At 31.2% G+C, this 21231-nt stretch overlaps 1 protein-coding gene across 1 annotated transcript in view; it reads right to left on the bottom strand.

Moving 5' to 3' along the window:
- Duox (dual oxidase) overlaps positions 1-20914 on the bottom strand; it is a 34903-nt gene extending 13989 nt beyond the window's left edge. The window contains exons 1-6 of the mRNA XM_089702478.1: positions 20731-20914; positions 13622-13718; positions 6941-7012; positions 4421-4582; positions 3968-4155; positions 280-363 (exon numbers count right to left, since the gene is read on the bottom strand). Of these exons, the coding sequence (XP_089558604.1) occupies positions 280-363; positions 3968-4155; positions 4421-4582; positions 6941-7012; positions 13622-13706 (591 nt within the window). The 5' untranslated portion in view covers positions 13707-13718; positions 20731-20914. The remainder of the gene's footprint in view (positions 1-279; positions 364-3967; positions 4156-4420; positions 4583-6940; positions 7013-13621; positions 13719-20730) is intronic.
- Positions 20915-21231: the final 317 nt, after the last annotated feature.

The following is a 21231-nucleotide window of genomic DNA, read 5'->3' as shown; positions in this document are numbered from 1 at the left end:
GAATTATGTATATGTGTATTTATTTCTAAGTTTTTAAAGCATATAATCATTGGCAATAACATGATGATTAGATTTAAATATTGCTTGCTTGGAAAAAACTTAACTTAGTTCTTTGTTAAATGAGAATTAGGATAATTTCACAAAAACTATTATTCCTTCAAGCGACTGACAACATTGTTCCACTAATTATGTCAGTCACGTTTGTCGTGTGTAATATGAGTGATATATTGTAGTTATATGAATGTACACAAAGAGGCAGGCGTGGCTGCAGGGTGGCACCTGAAATGACCTCATTGCATTCACCCAGGCCTCGCTCGTGCTGTAGACGAAGCTGCCGTCGATCCAAGATGTTATTTGGTTAATCTAGAACAAATAAGAAGTGGTAATAAGTGAAAGATACTGTTGCAATTAAATTTTATAATTGAATACGATAATCTTGTGATACCAGTACGATTTTTAGCAGTGATATAAGAACCCTGATATGATTACTTAAACGCAAACACACAAAAAAGTGGATAAATAAATTAGTCTCAAGTTGTTAAAATTTCAGGTGATATTCATTAAATTGAATTGACCTCACGTATTATATTATTATGGTGTCCGTTTACGCAAAGTTAACTTTGTAGTCTATTTGAAAGTTGTAAATTAGCGTGCTCAGTAAGTTTTTACGACTTTAACATATTATGTTGATGTAGAATTATCATAAAAGGTAAAGGGAATTATGAAATACGAATTATGTGATACGTATATTGCGTTCTTGTTTTTAAAAGCTTGAAATGTTTGGCCAATGTATTTATAAATTATGTTCTTATCTTAATTCCCAATTTCTTCGGAGTATACAATAAGGTTTTCTTTTGTATTGATCTGAATTTCATCAACACATTTCACAAATCTGATGATAGACTAGGCACAATCAATAATATATTTTTATTCAATATACCTACCTGGATTTTATAAGCGTTATTTTAATAACAGTGGGTATGTACAGTGGTCTTCCATTGAATTTATATCGAATCGAATCGATTAAACGATACCAAAGTTGTCTCTTGAATTTTACTATAATGACGGTGAATTATACTGTAATTTAAAGAATGCATACCGAGTTCTAATAGAAGTGCGTACAAGTTAAAGCAATGCGTATAAAGATGCCACGTAATTCTAATCCCTCATAATTTGAAATTTAAATAAGAGTGAATAAAATATTTTAAGTCATACAAATGGTATCAGATCTTCTTACACAGCACCTCAGGACATATTCGTTTGTAATGTATGCAGCTTGCGGGTGAGATCTAGGTTAGAAGGTGCTATTAAATTTTATTGCTCGCATTTCGACCTTCGATTGTCAAGCATCGACAACTGGTGTATGTTATGCATTAATTTAATACCATGTGTCAAATGAATTAAGCGATTAACCGAGAAACTAGTGCACATAATTCTATTGGAATTAAGTGTATTTATATGCCAATTATTCCTTAATAATACATGTTGAAGCCATAAAAATTTAAAGAAAATAGAGAGAAAAGAACTTGAAAGAGGTTTTCTAATGACTTAATTGGATTTTTTATGTACATATTATTAGATACAACTGCCAAGGATGTGATGTAATGATGATGATAATTGCAATTACTGACATTTATTGTAAAACGATTACGTAATTACGATGTTTATTGAATATGTGCATAATAATCAAACTTATTTATAAAATAGAATATAATATAAAAACTTTTGTATTTAATTGTACACGGCTACAGATGATATAATACTATGCAAATAGCCTATTCAGAAGTATACTGAATCTATAAATATGTACTTATAAAATAAATATATTATTTTATATAAATAACATACTAAATAATAATATACTAATATTTACAAGTAAAAGAAAATGACACCGCTAAAATTCTTTGGGAAATGCCTGTTCAAACTGATGTCACAATCACACACAATAGACCCGACTTAATATATATAGATAAAATTAACAACAAAACATATTTGATAGATATAACAGTACCTATAGACTACAACATAGGACCGAAAGAGATGGAAAAGTTAAGTAAATATCAACTACTCAAGACTGAAGTAAGTCGTTTGTGGAAAACTCAAACAACGGTCATTCCGATTGTCATAGAAGCCACAGGGGTAGTAGCTAAAAACATCATAAAATATATAGATAAATTAGATACGTTTATTGACATCAGCATTCTTCAAAAACAAGCAGCCATACATACATTCATCAATTATATTAAGTAAAGTACTTGGCGATAACGTATTTATAAACACAGCAGTAAATCATAACACACAAAGTATAGGACTATCAACACATGACTTACTTGACTTAAGGTCCTATGGCCCCTATGTGGGGCAGAGGGCGTCCACAGTGCGCCGCCATCGCGTTCGGTCTTGGGCTACGCTCTTCAGCTCCGGCCACGTCAAACCGATCGCCGACGCCAGGATTGTCTAGGTCGGCCACGTTTTCTTTTTCCTTGCGGAGTCCACTCCAGGGCTTGCCTGGGTATATGTAAGGTGTCCCTTCTAAGAGTGTGGCCAATCCATGTCCATTTACGGCGTAAGATTTGGCGGAAAATCGGTGTCTCGTGACAGCGTTCCAATAGTTGGTCATTGGAGATCTTTTCAGGCCAGTGAATTCTCAGAATTTGTCGGAGGCAGCGGTTGACAAAGACCTGAATTTTCTGCGAGATATCTTTGGTGACTCTCCACGTTTCACTCCCATATAAGAGGACACTCTTAACGTTGGAGCGAAATATTGTAAATTTCACTCCACGTGTTAGCACTTCCGACTGCCATATGGGTCGTAGCTGCGCGAAGGTTGCCCTAGCTTTGGCGATTCTCGAAGTGATGTCCTCTTCGGTACCTCCAGTATTGTACACAACACTGCCAAGATACGTGAATTGCTGGACACGCTTTATTTGCTCTGGTCCCAGCGTCAGCGGTTGCTGATTTGTTCCCTCAGTGCGCATTTCCTGGGTCTTTAGGATATTAATTTTGAGTCCACACAGGGCAGCTTCACGTTGGAGATCGTTTAGTTTGGACTGCATGTCAACGCGCTTATGGCTAAGCAGACACAGGTCGTCAGCGTAGTCCAGGTCATCCAATTGGTCGGTCAACCCCCACTCTATCCCGCGACGCTTTCCATTTCACTATCAACACATACATCTCAACAAATGAACATACATCACACATCACAAACAGACGAACCAGTCAATCGATTACAGCCACATCAAATATCTACAGACGAACAAATAATAAATATAACACCAGATTCAATTTCGACAGTTCATACACCAAGGAATCAAGAACAGAACAAAAGGCGTAGAAGAAGGTTGAACGAATAGTACTATATACCTTTCTTACATTTTATGACACAACTACCTTTACAAAAACATGATAATAACGATTTAATTAAGGGAATTCTAAATACTTTTATTCTCGTGGGATACGAGACGGAGTATTTAAAGGTCAACATGTCGTGAAAGTGGGCATCCACAAAACTACTTATATTTTATATAACTTAGCTTTGGATATTGTTTAACATAATATTATATGTATATAAAATGCTTGTAGCATTTATATAATATAATATAAAAAGTTATAAATAATAGGTAGTTTAAATGAGCCTTAACTCTATCCTTATCTGTTATCTCAAAGTTAATGTAGCGCGATGCCGACGGATGATATATTAGGTCATTCTGAATACTAATGGGCGGAACTTGCCTCTGATTTTTTGCAACCATTTCCACTCATAACACGTATTTATCTAAACGCCTGGATTGATCTTTTTCATTTAATTCACATTTCGTTTTATAGGCTTAAAGTATCTTTAAATTCAATATTATAATACATACATGAAGATTGTTGTTATTTTAATGCGACTTAATGACGTTATTTACACAAAAATGTGTTTTTCTCAAAGGAAATAATAAAAATGAACAATATTTTTACGCCATACCTGTTCTCTTGGGCTATTAGGGCTCTGTCCCGTGTTCCTGTCATAAGCAGCTCTATGAAAAGGCATGTATTTGGCACCCTTACACTCTGGGTCATACATATGATCACATTTGTCCACGGGAATCCGATGTTGTTCTATCGGACACCCGGATTCTGATGCCATCACTATTTCGCCTGTTACTATCTGACCTGCAATTTACAAGGTATTATAATCATTTCAAAACATTATATTAGACGTCAATTTTAATTTGGTACTTCATTTTGTAACTTTGTGGTGTGCTGTATACTATGATAAAAAATTGATATGATAGTGCTGAGTCAGGTTATCATGGTGCGTAATACTCAGTCCGAGTCAAGCATGCGTTATGCATTTGGTCACATTTTCACATAACATTAACCTTATAGTGTTCAACACTTACGATACAAAATAATTAGAAAAATTGTTTAATCTTACCGAAAAAAGCTAATAGAGCTGTTCTATTGGCTAGTGAGGGTAATCCGTCTTGCCCTCTCATAAATAACTTGGACAAGGCTCGAGCCCCGGGCCTGTCTGTGCCAGCCATCATGTAAACTCCATCTGCATATGATGCCGGTGTCTTACGTGTAAGTCGACTGCCTGCACCATTAATAAATATTAATTGTATACTACTAAATATAATAATTAGTACCTAATTAGTAAATTTCTTTATAAAATAGAACAATTATTTGTCTTAGGTACTTTAGGTACTTTTATCGTCCATTTACATTTAAGACACACACACACACAAGATATAATGCAATTGCAGAAACTAATTAGTACTAATTTTTTAGGTACGAGTAAGTCAGAGTTAGAAGTATGCATAAAAGCAGTTAGAAATTTTATATTTCGTCTTTTGGCGTCTAATTTAGGTAAATGCTACACAGCTCTTTACCCATATTTGACATAAGTACATAACTATTTAATGACGTTATTCATTTCTAAAATTATTATCATAGGAAATTTTTTCTCACTCGAAAATTACTATCGCTTTCACCTAAATGTAATTCACACGTGTGACATACCTAATCGAAAATTGTCTATTGCATTATTGTATATTCAATTGAATGCACAAATTATAGAGAGCAGCGATCATTAAGTAAAATAAATGTTGGATGAATCGTGATTGATAGCACAAAGGTGGTCTAGCAAATACTTCAACCGTGAGCATGATTCTGCGCTTGCGCAAGAAGCGATACATTGCATCGACGTGAACAACGAATTAAGAACGATGAGAAAATTTACTGGTTTATGACATCTATGTGTGTTATATGTTTGTGTTGATGAAACTCTTGTTCAATTATAGTTTTGTACAGAACGGTTGAAGAACTAAAACGCTCCTTGTAATTTATTTATTACGTTGTTATGTGCCTTAAAACTAAAAGGGTGAATTTTTTTATCTAATTATCAAATTGAAATGTAATATGAACCTGAATAAAATATATACTCTAATTATTGAGGACTCTAATAAGCGAGGAAGTTTTAGAATAACAGCGATAAAGATTAAAAATTTAGATAACGAATAGCTGTTGTAGCTCATGTTGATTGATATTTTTGATTTATCTAACATCTGCAATCAATGATGGATTGTCTGTTATTGAAGACGTTTCTATACTTTCCAATGCGGAGATTTCGTGTTTAAATATTGTAGCGGATCGCAAAGAAAAATAAGTAGGTCACAATTTATAATAAATATGAAATAAATCACGTATGTTGTAGGTGTAAATGTTTAAACTATGCGATTATCTAAAAATAAATTATTAATTTGCTAACATTGCTTGATTGTTATTGTTTGAATTTATAAATAAAAAAACATTTAATGAATTACTTTAATACAGAAATGTCTTCATATAAAACATTATAGCGAGTTTCCTAAAAATAACATACTTTTATAAGTTAATTTCGAACATATTTTAATGTTTAACGTTTACAAGTACGCGTTGATGTCTATCGTTCTATCAAGCCATAATAATATAATTATAATATTATGTAATATGTATTTATGAATAAGATTTATCTGAGTGATATATTTTATACATTATAATATGCCTGTAACGCGTTTAAAAGTATGATTAATTTTTTAATTATTCCAGTTTTACATGTTTGGATTAATTTTAATTAAATAATGACATAATGAATTAAATAATGAATGATAAGTATTTGGGTTAAATTTATTTTTATTTACGAGTATTAACAACCGCAATGGGATGTGGAGTTAAAAGTTTTCGAATCAATGCCACATACGATCTGATAATGTTACATATTGCGGCCGAAACTTGACCTGTCTCTACCAATAGCACGGTCTGTCTGTCAGTGTGTCGTGCCTTTTTAGTTCGTAATTTATTACTGTTAGAAAAATGTCATTGGAATTAAATGTGCCGACATTTAGATTTATTTATTTATTTACAACTGGAATAATAATTCTGAATTGTAACCTCTATAGATAAACAGTAGTTTCCGGCAGCTAATTATAATGAAATTGAGTGAAATAAAATAAAAATACTTGAGCTATAGAAACGTGTGTGTAATGTTACTAATTAAGTATGGTGATTACCAATATTATACAAGGAGAATAAACATGATCAAGCCTCATATGACATGCAAATTGGAGAGTTAATTTGATAGCGTTTAGCTACTTTATGGTTTCTTAGTAATTAATGACACTTTTAATAGTTTTCTGTAATGTTTACATAATGAATTGCTTAATACAACTTATGATATCTTAATTAACACATGCAATCGGTACAGTAGATCACAATTTATGATTCGACTTGATATTATTTTGGTCACAATTTCTGTATTCTACTTTATTATAAACATAATATGAATGTTTGCATAGCTAGTAAATATGATGTTCGTTTATCAAAACACAAAAATGAAAAAAAAAAATATTACTAAGATAAATCTTTTTAGCCAGAATTTTTATGAAAAACTTTGTAATTTAAATTTTACACTTACCAACTGATCCCCAATCGGGGTATGCTCTGTTGTTGAACCAGCCATCGTAGCGCTGTTTCTCGTAGTAAACCTCTGCAAAAAATTATTTATTTTAATTAAAAATCACACCTGTACCAAAAATATTACTTATATATTTTTTAAAACAATAAGAATATACCAGAAACAGAACATTTCAATTTTAAATTATTTCGTATTGTTAGTTTCTAACAATTGATCAATTCTGTTTGACCATTTGGCGTTGTGACCGAGTTTAATATCATGTATCTAAATATCTTTAATAATAAGTATATTAAAAAAATCGTCTGAAACTATTTTTAAAAGCTTCTTGTATGCGACACAAGCTTTGTCAAACCTTAATCAAATGAAGTCTGAATTAAAAAACCGACCATCATTAGGTACTATAATATATTCATATATGATCTGAGATACAAAATAATTGAGAGGTAAAGGGCCTGTTGGTCCACTTTGTCATGCAAACATCTCCATAAGCGATCACTGTTCCATATTTGTCATAGATTGTATGATTTCATCGTACGAATGTTTTGTGTACTAGTTACGTGCGCTGACAATCCTATAGAGGCCTTGTGAAGCTTTAACCGTGATGCCTTCTTGTACACGCTATTATATTTCTATCTTATATTTAGATTATAATGAACATAAATAAATCAACGAGGACCGAATGAGTAATATAGTGCTGAAATTTTCAATGGACTATTTTAATAAAAGTGTGAACTAGATGCAAATATGTATAAGCTTTAATTTGTACAACTTATAAGCATGCTTGCAACTGATAAGATTACATTGTAAGAGTTACGTAATACATATAAAATAGTTTTTTTTTCAGCATCATCATCATCAGCCCATAATGTTTCCTCTTCTGGGACACTGGCCTCCCGTAAGCCCGGGAGCTTTCGGGAGCCCGTAATCCACCATGTTGGCCAAATGAGTGCTCGCTTAATATTTTTAATTAGTATTGCTTAATTTTCGTTATCTTAACGTTATTATAAAGCTGGCAAAATGTGTTTTAAATATAAAGTATAGATGTACTAGTCGTCTCAAAGGTAGAATTTACATAATAAATAAGTAAAAAAATTGCGTTGGTTCTGAATTAATATACCTGTCTGGGAGTTAGTTATGTTTCGTAGAATGGATGATCTCGATACTCGCGAAGTCACGATTCGCTACGGTTATTGTTAACTAATAAAATATGGTTTGTGTAGCATTAGAAGCGGATGCAATGCACCTGCAGTCTCAAACAAGTGTCCATGTTTGTTTCATGAGCAATTAAAAATACATGCGAATTGTTGTATGGCTCGATAAAATTGTATTAAATGGAGACAAGCTTTAAGTTTTTTATTCTGTGCAAAAAAATATTCTTACATATTTATTACCTTTAATGATACATGTGCATGTGCTGCTTTGAAATTAAAATTAGAAAATATTTAGCTCACCAGGGTTAGATATAAGTGTTTATAATTTTATACCATTTATTTTATAGATAAAAGATATTCATATTGCAGAGTTATTCATGCTACGTCAATGGGCATTTTTCTCATCAGTTTTTATTCTTCAGAATACTACATCCAAACAGGATAATACATAGTAATCGTTTTTGGAAGACCTAAAGAAATCTGTGCATATTGTTATTTTCATAAAAGGTGCCATATTAAAAAAATTCTTAATTGACAATCTTGTAATATAATACAGTCAAATTCTTCTAAGAATCATATTTTATGAAGAACTAACGATTATTGTTGATATATTAAGTAAGTTTCATGTTCAAGTTCTAATAAACGGTCCATTCAATTCATTGAAAATAGAAGATAAAGATGTTAGATAGAGATTGTAACACAAAGGAAAGTTGGTTAATGATATTACTTGTCAATGGTACGAATTGACATGTGGTGGGTGTGACAGACAGACATGACTACGGAGCGATCTAGTTACGAAATATTAGCTTCGAATACTATTATGTATGGACTATGGATGATCGAAGCTTTCGTATCATAAATAGTTTGATTAAGCATTGTGGAACATAGACTGTGGTTGCTTTTGCAAAAATAAGACTATTTATTGTATTGAATTATTTATTAAAAGTATGATTAAACTACAATTTAACATAAATTCATAAATAAATACTGAACCTTTATCTATATGAGATAAATGAATAAACTTGCACCTTCAATAAACTAAACTTATTGGCAGAACAAAAGTAGGTTACAGTAAAACAAACATGCATTTAAAATGATAACATTATAGTATGTAATATTATGTTCATGATAGCATAATTTATAGAGCACCGGTGTAGTTAATAAAATGCTATTTCAAATGGATATGGATTATAAATAGATATAATAAAAAATATCTTAGTCATAGCCTGGTCGTGGATGAATTTAATGCGTTAAATCTAACCTACTTCAATAATTAAGTAAAAAAAGCACATGATATGGTTAAAAAAGCAAGTCCGGTATTTTCAATTATTCAGACTCGCATCATCACTTTTTGCTGATGAGTTTTTGTAGGAAAATTAGATTACATCACGCTCTGTGGACACGATTTGTTAATAGCTTTATGAATTTTTTTGAACTTAATTAATCAATCTGAGCAATTGAGATGTCTATTTTTGGGTAACTGTAAATAAGTATATCATTAACAGTAGGTATGTTTATTTTAAATATTTATTTATGTTTTTGTTAGTATTCGCTAATGTATGGGAATCAATGTAATAAAAAAGAAAATGCAATAACACAACTTCAAGCTTTAACATTGCTCAGTCAAATTTTTGTGGATTAAAGCCGCATGATACGATTATTTGTAGGTAATTTATATAAATTCCTATACTTACCAAAATTTTTATTACTAGTTTATTTTATTATTTTTATTATTAGCACTTTCAACCGTAATGTAAAGCCTTTATAAATCGGAGTAGTATGGCCTTTAAAGATGTTGACATATGAATTGCATAACTTGCATGTTTATGAAGATAATATCAATAATAATCACTTAATAATAATAATTTTATGCATTCCTTATAATAAGTTATTTCTTTACATCAGCTTGATAACTTCATATTGTATTCATACATTGAGGATACGTAATAGAATAAAAAAAGTTTTGTTCCTAGAAATATAATAAAAAAATAAATGATGATCACAATCCAGCACTTAATGATTGCGGAGGTAACGAAACATTAGCACAGCATCCTTTGCAACCTACACGGGCTATTAAATCTTGTAGTTTTTGTTCATTGGACAATTTGTCATTCGTATCCGCCTTTAGTTCCGTACTCGGCACTTGTAAGTTGAAGCCTTTGTATTTTGAACAATTATGATGTTCAATAGAGATATGATGGGCTATTGCAGTACGCCTATTTTGAATGAGTTGTTTGTAATTAAATATTTATTTTAATAATATGGCAAAATAATTTAAAATTGTAATGAATTTTTAATTATTTTTTAATTCGGATAGGATTTAAAATGTATTTCATTTTTATTTTTTGTATAAATTATACAACGTAGAGTTTTTGTTATGAACCTAATAAAAATATTCGAAAGAATAGCATTAATATCTTATAAAATAATTAAATTAACACAAATTATTTACATGTTTTACATTCTGTTACACGTTCCGTACAATGAGTATTATTTTTAGCATCTTTAAAAATGTTCATACGCAACAGTGTTTTTTTGTAGATGAGTTCTACTTACGTTCATTATATTGTTACTGAGACCTGAGTAAGTTGGCTTAATATATTCATTGATAATAATTGAAAGTAGAAAGGACCCTAGCTGTTATAGTCTAGTAAAGCTTTATGATGAAACTATAAACAAAGATAAGTGTAGTGTGCGACTTTCACTGAGACCATTAAAATCGCATAGAAAGCGAGTTTACAAGGGCGTGTAACTTTAACAGCATCATTCATAAGATGATTTATTATAATTTTTAATAAGAAACATTCGAGTTAACGTGTAAATTTTTTTTAAGCAGATTGATGGAATTTATTAACATAATCAAATCATTATTAAGATGTATTTTTTTTCAATGATTGTGATGTAATTTTTCGAAAGGTTTAGTCATATTATAATGAAGTGTCTACGAACCTAAATAATAACTATGTAAATATGTACATAGTTTCTATAGATTTAGACTAGTCTAGAGTGTTCAATTTGTTACTCAATGAATATTGTCAATAGTTCAATACATATTATATTACAAACTTTCTCCGCTAGCAACTTACATTAACTTAGCTAATAATATTTTATGAAACAAAACAATTTTATTAATACTTGATATTATCATTAATAGTTACCTATTTTCCTCTATAAAAAACTACGTGTGCATAAACTCATTATAACTTGGTTGTCCTTCAACAGGCTTTCACTGTAGCTAAAGTGCGGGCTACTTATGGTACAGGTGATTCATCATTTTGTCACTTTCATTAGCATAGTGCTAAATGAGATTTCAAAATTATAACTTTACTCTGATCTGAAAAAGTTTTGAGACTAAATATGATTTCATTATTATGAAGGTGTGCAAGTAAACATATAAGGTCCATAAAAAGAAGTATTTAAACATAATAAACAAACTCATCAAAATATTTTATTCTCATTGACAGGAAGAGAAATAAATACAATAAATACAATTCCACTACTTTCAAAAATGGAACATTTTATTTGCCTTTATAATAATATAATATGGAATACATGGAAATGGCAAGACTTCGATCACGTGACACGTCTAATGTTGAATAATATTTTATTCATTATAAATGTGGGTAGTTTAACAAAACATCAGTCCACCGATTTTCAATTCAACCAGGCAAGTAAGTTTCTTCATCAGTTATTTGAACAGATACAAATTATTTTCAATCATGAACTTAAGATACTATCAACGTAATGCACTTCCAAATACAGTGCATGTAATTATAAAATTTGTTATTGCCTTGACTTTATCGTTAGCGGAAGTTCTGAAGGGCGGGGGAAATGTACGAGCAAGTTTCGTGATTTCGTGATGCAAATGTCATGCTTCGTAACTGCTTAGCTACTGATGCGTTAATTATATTGTTAACATTATCCATTGTGAGCTTTATTGACTTATATACTTTTATGTATATTGGAGTAGGTGTGCTGTTGTAAGTACAGGTTATAATATACTGGTGTGTCATATAGATATACTTAGATGGTCGATGGATGATGTTTCGTGGTGGTTTAATACATGCATACTTAATTGTTAATTTGCAGGACAAGATAAGGACAAGAACAAAAAAGTATATGAGAAGTAATTACCAATTTCAAACGGTTTTAGTTGCCGACTTTACGATTTGGCATTTGGATATCAAAAATTATGAAAATATATTGTAAGTTTATTTTTGCATTGGATACTAGGAAGTGAAGAGTCAAGGATGACGTGTCGTTACTTAAAGCTGCATGCATTTGGTTGATTAGACGTTATTTTTAATCTACATGATATTAAGTTTTTATATAAATATAACACATATTATTATGTCCAACTTATTTTTTGTTCTGGTTTATGAACTACACAAATATCAATTTCTTATAATTATGTTTTGTTACGACAAAAAACATCATATTACTTATTAGAAAAAATTTATCAAAGTTTTAGATAATTGTGATTTTTATGTGGGAATAGCATAATAACCAATCAAAATATAGGTAATGAATGAATCTTCATATTTACTTCTTTTACCCACTTACTAATATATTTACTCTTATCATTTGAATACGAAGATCCTATACGTACTTTCAAGCTTGACAACAAGAAAATACTTACCTATGTCCGCGATAGACGTCATTAACTTCCGCGTATTTATTCAAATATAAACATGTCTTTATTGCTAATGCTAGTACATCTTGATAGGTTTGTAAGTACAAACATACCACACTTAAATCTCCAATGCATCGGTTTTAATTAAATAAATAAAATACATTATTAATTAAATATTAATAAGGGAGATCCTTACTTGTTAAAATATTTTTGCATTGTCTTTAATAAATAGTTAATCCAAGATAAACAATAAAAAATTCTACACAATGTTTTTAATATAATCATTTAGCCACGCTCTTATAATGCTCTATAGATTTCAGCTTGAGAGGTGCCTTTTGAAATTCAACTCTTCACGTGTAATACAATATCAAAGTTATAATGGATTTTGTAAATTGGACAACATCAAGTTTATACGTAATGAGCTTGGAATGAAAATGAAAAGGCGATGCTTAGAATTTTTGAGGCATGCATGGGTTCTGTTGTTCCAACAATAACTTGTTTATTGTGGACATCTTAACAACATATTAATCAAAGTCTTGACTCGTGACCGTTCGTGGCATGTGACAACGGGCCATTGAAACAAGTTCACATCCTTGTTGCCCAACGAGACAGATGAAGATAAATCTGTGATGCTGTATACATTTTTTCGCTTACATGTGACTCAAATTAAACTACATTTTTAAGGGGTTTAACATTTTTTTTTTTTATATTTGTCAAGTAGGTGGGGCATTTGGTATACGGCAATTTCTTATCTATTCTATTTCTTTTCACGCAACACCGTTTCGTAGACACGTGCTTATAAATTAATGGACACTTACGTCTGAGTAATATTATTAATTCTATGTATATATTATACTAGACTTCTATTTTAACATTACACTAGACTTATATACGTACCAGGATCGCATAAAGATTTCGTTATAACAGCCAATATTAGGAGAAGGAGCGAGAGCCCTTGGCTGCTCCAGGCTCCGATCATCATGTGTCGTTACACCTGTAACAAATATTAAGACATTATTTAAAAATAAAAATATTTTTCAGGTAATCTGCAATTTATGAACTACAACAAAAGATAAGAATAAATGCTGAAGACGTTATTTATTTCAAAATCTTTTTAACATTTTCATTCTGCAGGTTATGTTCTCTTTCAAAACCAACCTTTTACTTTATATCTTTTTTTAAATTATTTTATTATAAAAACAGACACATACATACATGTACCTACACATTTTATGGATATTTGGACGAAACTTGATATTGGGCTATTGCTTTAACTAATTTATTGAGGTGATTAAACGTATATGTGCTATTGAGGCAATTATTTTTAATTAGTTTCACGTACCCTCAAGTAGAGTACCTACAAATAGGTGTGCTCGGACCAGTATATTGAAACTGTGATATTGACATACTTTTTAGATATAAATGCCAAAGTATTATCTTAATATTATTATCTTAGTATATCTTAATATTATCTATTATCTTAGTATCGTAATATTATTATCTTAATATTATCTTAGTATTATCTGCCACTAAACTGTTTACAGGTTGGCAGAGTATTATGTAAGTATTTTGCACGCCTCATAAGCGAAGCGTTGAGGTGGGTACTACTGTCACTTCGCGCAAAACATCTGATTTTTCAAACTTAAAATGTCTATGTATCATACATTGCACTTGTAAGATAATACATACACACACATATTAAGAAAAAACACTATTTTTAACGTTCATGATATTTTTGATGTCATTTTTGTTATTTAAACTAGTTAAAAAACAGTTTAAAAAAGTTCTGTCTTGGACGTCCGTGTGTCTGTATGTGCGGATCCTTTTTCTTGTTAACACGATAGCGACCGAAATACTTTACTAATCGAGTCTTTTTTTTTCTCTTACGCTTGAGTATGCTCAGGAATAGAACCCTTTCATTTTTCAGGGTCTGATTCGATGTGGTTTAATTGTTATTAAATAAACAAAAATAATAATTAATAAATATTTATTAAAAAAAAATTATGAGGCGTGCACTTTTGGATTTTCCAAATTATTTTTTTCTGTAATGGAATGAAATTTTTTTGTCAAATAAATAAAAGTTCCAAACGTGCGCTTAATTTTTATTATAATAATTTATATATTATTACTATAATATTATGTAATATTATTTATTAAGAGGACTACAATAGCTAGCTGAACTGCGTCTTTCCAAACTATACAAGGCCAGTACGCAACGGTGTGAAACTAATCACGTATAGTTTGGAAATAACTTTTTCACAAAGTTCTTCCAATCTATACAACAGCAGTACGCAAGTACTCGCGTATACTTTGTAGTGAAGTAAGTAAGAATAGCGCTCCAAAATATACAGCGCCAGTACGCATGCGGACTAAATCGTGTATGTTTCGGAGTTAAGCGCGGCGTCTTTCCATTGCTCGCGCTTATATTATTGTATTGCTGTTTTGAAATCTATTATTAAAATGCATGTGTATTGTGTATGTAATGTTGCGTACTGATCGTATTTTTTTTTGTATCGAGGATGCTTGTGTCTTCGTTCCCGACTATACTGCACGACTTACAATTGACAATAGTGCTAAAATGTAAGAATCTAATAAGTCCAGAAGAAGACGGTTGCGAGGCGACGGCTATTTTTGTGTAGTTAAAAAAAACACGAACCTAACCTAATCCATAGGTAACCCTTATATCTGTTACCTATTTATTTTTCTAAGCTCACCTAATAATATTTTTATTCCATATTTTACTGAATCAATCAAGAAGAATAAAAGTAGATAGATATAGCTTTACAAGTCTTTGATTGCCTACGCCTATTTATTATTTCGCTCAAGCGTAAGTGGTGTAGTAGGTATATTTAGTTATATTTTGCGTACTGATCGTGTATAGTTTGGAACGAAGAAGCAAGCATCCGTGTTACAAAGTATACACGATCAGTACGCAAACTTCGTGTATATTTTGTAATAACAAACTTAAAAACAGCATTACAAAGTATACACGAGCAGTTTCCTATGGTTGCGTTCTGGCTATGTATAGTTTGTAAATACGCAGCTGAACTTGAGTGACTCGCGCACACAATCAACTTTTATCGTTTTTTTAGTCCTCTTGACGGGTTTTGTTTTTCCCATACTTAATATTTACAAAAATTTACAAAATTACAAATTTATCAGTTTTAAAGTAAGTACCTACCTAAAATGGATTCTAAAAATAATTTAACAACAAAAACAAACAATTCTGGCGGAAAAAAATAACACGAAATCTATTGATTTGACTAAAAAATAAAACACTCTTATTGTATGTAGTATGTTGCTTGTAGAATTATTTGCCGAAAAAAACAGCATGATTGCATGTAGTTAAGCATCAAAAGATTTTTTAGAAGTACCTTTTTGATTTTTTTCTATCGAGTAAAATAAGTTGTATTGTGTTTTCAGCACACCATATAACTAGTATATCTCCTGAAGAATATGTATTATATATTTATCTGAGATTTTTTACTGCAGATAATCATATACTTTAAAGCATTATTAAAACTCGCGTTTAGCTCTTCTAGTCCCCTTAAATGTAATGTGCAGGGACATGAATATTAAAAGTATACAACAGTATAGACATTTTACTTAATCCATAAACAGAGGCAGCTATTTTTCTAAAATGGAGAGTCTGATTTTCTAAATATCGGTAAACCCTACAAGTAAGGGTCACATTTTAGTGAAGTAAACACTGCTGATAAGGCTACATACGAATGTTGAAATGCAATTATTTGGCTATATCCAATTATGTATAATTAATCTAGTATCAAAGATAAACCGGATCGCTGTTTATGTAATTTAGAAACTACTTGATACAATATAAGCTTGATGAAGTGAGAGCATGATTTGTTAAATTCTTATTTTCACGTTTTACCTCGTTGTTAATTTTTCTATAATTTTATAATAAGAAAGATACAAGTATTCTTAGTCGGAATGCACATGAAATCTATCCATTGTATAGGAATATCGGCTCTATATAATGTCTTATACACAAAAGAGAAATACGTAGGATCCATGTAGGTGTATGAACTTGTTCGAGCAACGAACTTGAAATAAATAATGTAGCTTGTGACTTCTTAGTATTTGACTACCATCTTTGCCTACATAGTAAATAAGTAAAGGATATTATGTTGAATGCATGGAATCTTATTCTCTCTTGCTCTATGCTTGATAAGTATTAAAATAAGGTTCTTAAAATAGGTTAATCCGTTAATGGATACAATGATTGAATATAGGTTAGTAATTACTACTTCTAAATAAATGCATCTTAATTAAATCACAATAGTCGCTATATTTATATATTTTATTTACTACAGAATTTATTCACATTCTTGACTAGTGGTCAGCCAAGGACGTTCCAAATGTTTTGTATGTGATCTCTTGTGCTTGTACCTAAATCGTATAACGTTGTTGTGTAATCAAGTAAATATCGAGAAGCAACATTTGGCAATACAGTTTTATATTATACGATACGAGATCTTGTTTTGTGAAGCACAGTTACAAACGTTGTTTATAGGTGTTTGGTTTATTCTAATTTCATTAATTATCGGGTACATTTGATGATTACAAATATTTTTTTGTGGATGACATCAGTTTTGATATACAAGATACTCTATGTAAAAAAAAACACGAAGACACCCTGGGTTACACTGCGATTAAAAACCATCTTATTAATTTTATCCCGATGATTTATTTCGTGAGTCTGACTTCTATCAGGTACCTAAAGATTGATAAAGTGCAACTTATAGCGGATTCTGAGTTGTTTTTCTAAATTAATTTTACAAAATTGTGTGCTCTAGGCAAAATTTATAGAACGCATTTCGAAGACTTCTGTTTAGTTATTTTTTCTAAAACATTAAATAACTTAACATTCAGCATGTGATTTAAATACACTTTTAATATGTGAACCCTTACAAATATTCTTTAAACAAACGATGCACGGATGTACCTTATCACCATTTGGAAATTATGTTTAGCAAAGAAGAGGTTATTTGGAATTAATAAAAATATTTTTAAACTAGTAGTGTTCTAATATGCGTATGAATCATAGGTTGAAGTCCATTATCTCTACAAATATGTCCATAATGATGAGATCAATAATCGTAAGTAGTAATTAAAAATTAACGGCACGTTAAATAATTGCTGTTGAGCAAGCAGTGCGTGAATTTGACCTATAAAATCGCGCAAGGTCACTTACAAATCTTGTCCGACCAAAAGTCTATTTTATCCATTGTGTATTTTCATATTTGATAAAAAATTACATATTGGTTTGTCATATTGTAAAAAAATTTAGCACCGATAACGAATAATTATCTTTAAAATAGTACCTATTACATTATGCCCAGGATAATAAGGTATAATTATACCAAGTTTCATCGAAATCGAACCGTTAGTTTTCACGTTATGCCTTCACATACAGACAGACAGACAGACAGATAAAAATTTTTTTAATCACATATTTGGGTTTGGTATCGATTCAGTATCACCCCCTGCTATTTATTTTTTCAATATTTTCAGAATTGACCCTTCTACAGATTTATTATATGTATAGAATACCTGTATTTAGTGATCAAGTACTATATTTTAAAATGTTTGGTTGTTCGAAAATGTCTATAACTAATCAATGTGTAATTACGTGTTTTGTTTGAAGCAATTGCCTAACAAAATTCCAAACTAAGTGCTACCTATATGAATAAGCTTTATTGAGCGTTTGTAGGTAGGTAAATACTTCAGTAGGTACATATTATGTTATAAGTGTTGGTGGGAAAGCCCAAGATTACGAAAAGGCAATTTTTAATTACTTTAATCTTTACCGATGTACAGATTATTCGTATATAGCAATATTATTTTATCTACACAATTTTAGCAGATCAAGGATAATCTTTACGCAACAATCTTTCTTGCGCAATTTCTTTGAGAGAAGCGTGTACGAATAAAACGGCCTTTGGTCACTTGATAATCAGATGCTGCTTTTTCTGGTCTCCCTGAACTTAGGATGATAAAAAAATATTATATCTCTTAGGATTTAGCGATATTCAAATTAGCTAATTATATAGAACTGGGTTGAAATCATAGAGATAGTAGTAGTACATATATCTCGATGGTTGAAATAGAAAAACTTTAGTAAAACAGACCCATGTGATTCTATAATATGCTTCATACGCTAATTCTTGTTTCTTCACATACTCTACGATGCTATTTGATTGTTTTCTTTTTTAAATTAATAAAAACAGTTGATAGAGAACCCTAAAACATAACAAATACGTGAATCCGGCCTTCAATGCGTTTATTTCACGCTTTAGAACTACTGTTGTGTTTGAAGAACCTCTAATTACGTGCGAATCGTCGTCACAATGCTATGTTTATCAAAATTTACACGCATTCGATTAACAATAGGGTGTGTAAATAAAAATTTATCTGCTGAACACATTATAATTTTTTGGGAATAACATGAGTGCATGCTTATATTTGTATCTATTTCTAATATATTCTTTAAATAATTCGTCCAATAATCGAGTTATTTAATAATGGCTCAATTACACATACGACTTTTTAAAATAAAAGCTTACACAAATCACAATATGTCTACCCTACATTTCGCTTGGTCTGGGAGGCAGCTCATAAATATTAAAGTTTAGTGAGTCAGATGAAGGCAATGCAACTCTATTATTAGACATCGATATCCAATTTAGTTTTATGGCGAGATTGAATCAAATCCCTCGTAACTTTGAGCACCGAATATAGGTATTGCAGGCGTTGTTTCGATGTAGCAGGTATATACATTAGGTTGGATCTGGGCCAAATTTAATGCACCATGTTTGCAATTGCAATTTTCTGCTTGTACTTTGTAGTGAATGTACATAATTCATTTTTATCAAGATTGCATATGTTACTTTCAATTGGGCTTGGGCAGTTTACGACTTTATGACTTAATTGTTGGGTTGCTAAGCCAGTCTTATTGTAGGTTAGTTTTAATTTAGAATTAAAACAACCTATTCATTATTTATTATTAAGTCTTTACAGTGACTAGTGAGTGTGATATAAGGCATTGAATAACAAAATCCAGAATTTTTCCTTCAGTTTTTTGCAATAAGGGGGCAAAACATATTTTAAAAATATTTGTCGTGATATAAGATAATCCATGATGAATCATTAGATTTTCCAGTAAGGATGTACGGTAAAAAATAATTGTAATATATATGTATAATTTAAGCGCATAAATTGCGATATAAAGAAAATTACGATTGTATAAAAACTGTGCTTTACTTTATTCGAAACTTTATATAGAAAGAAATGAACTATCATGCGTGAATTCATGTTGAAGTCAACGTATGCGGGCTTCTAAATTAAGTTTGTATTTGAAGCAGTTGAAGTTTAATTATTTTACATGCATTATTTAAGCCAAGGCAAATGTTACAACTTACAAGCAAAGTCACGTCAGTCGCAAAATATGCTGTAATATGCAGTAATCTGTCGAACACCCCTCATCAAAGTATTGATGTTCAATTACACTGTCACATGTAACACATGGATTGATTGCTTATAATATTAATTCTGTTGGCTATAAATAAAAAGTAAGTCTTAATAATATAATGTAAGCATTTAGTGAGTAAGTTCTTTAACATCTAAAAGTTTTAATTGAGAATCTCCAAAATTTTCGGCTTGAGGAAAAATTGAGCTTTTCTTTAGAATAGCGTGTCATAAATTCCTATAAATTTGCTAATTTTCCATAAAATATATCAAATTGTTGTAAATTAGTTATATAATATTTAGCCTTTTTTGTCCGCTTCGATAACACTTCATGATTAGTAGGCATTAATCTTTAGGTTACTGAGATGAACCTCAAATAATTAAACAAAACATCGCTACTTTGTCTGTCCGGTTGAGTCAGGTAGCCAGCGTCCTTGCATTCACCACGAGGCAGTTTGGTCACCTTATCACCGAATATCATCGTCTAACACTGGACCAAGTAGAAAGGTTGGACTCACCTCTTCGTTCTATCCGTGATACATGTCGGCGCTGTCACTACGTGCGAATCGCCACTTATGAGGGAAATATGTTTGAAAACACGAATCGTTCGAATTGTTTACGTAGCGAAAGTGATGTGATCGCGGAAGTACGTACGTGGTGGAAGGCGTTCGTCTCGCGCGCGGCCCGTGTGCTACTCACGGCGGCAACCGTTTCTCCGATCGTGGTGTCACGAGGAGAAAGTATTGGCCGTGGAGCCGCCGGCTGGTGGGGACGTGACGCAGCGCAGCCTTCGGTGAATCCTCATTCTAGAGTCGATCCGTCTGCGATTAGCACAAGATCCGCGTACCGTCACGTTTGATGACCAATTACGGATGATTGATAATTTGACCCGACTTCAAATTACAGCCATTAAAGTTATTTAAAACTTTTTGTATTGTGTTGTAATGGACCAGTCAATTTTTGAGGTTAATTTGAATATTTTTTTTGCTGAACAATTAAATTCTAAATGTACCACATTC

Source organism: Colias philodice, chromosome 13 (genome assembly GCF_061535455.1).
Source record: "Colias philodice isolate Cphi_HAF_F1 chromosome 13, ilColPhil1 Martin Lab GWU primary, whole genome shotgun sequence".
Classification (NCBI taxonomy): Eukaryota; Metazoa; Arthropoda; class Insecta; order Lepidoptera; family Pieridae; genus Colias; species Colias philodice.
This window is presented reverse-complemented; position numbering and strand designations above follow the sequence as displayed.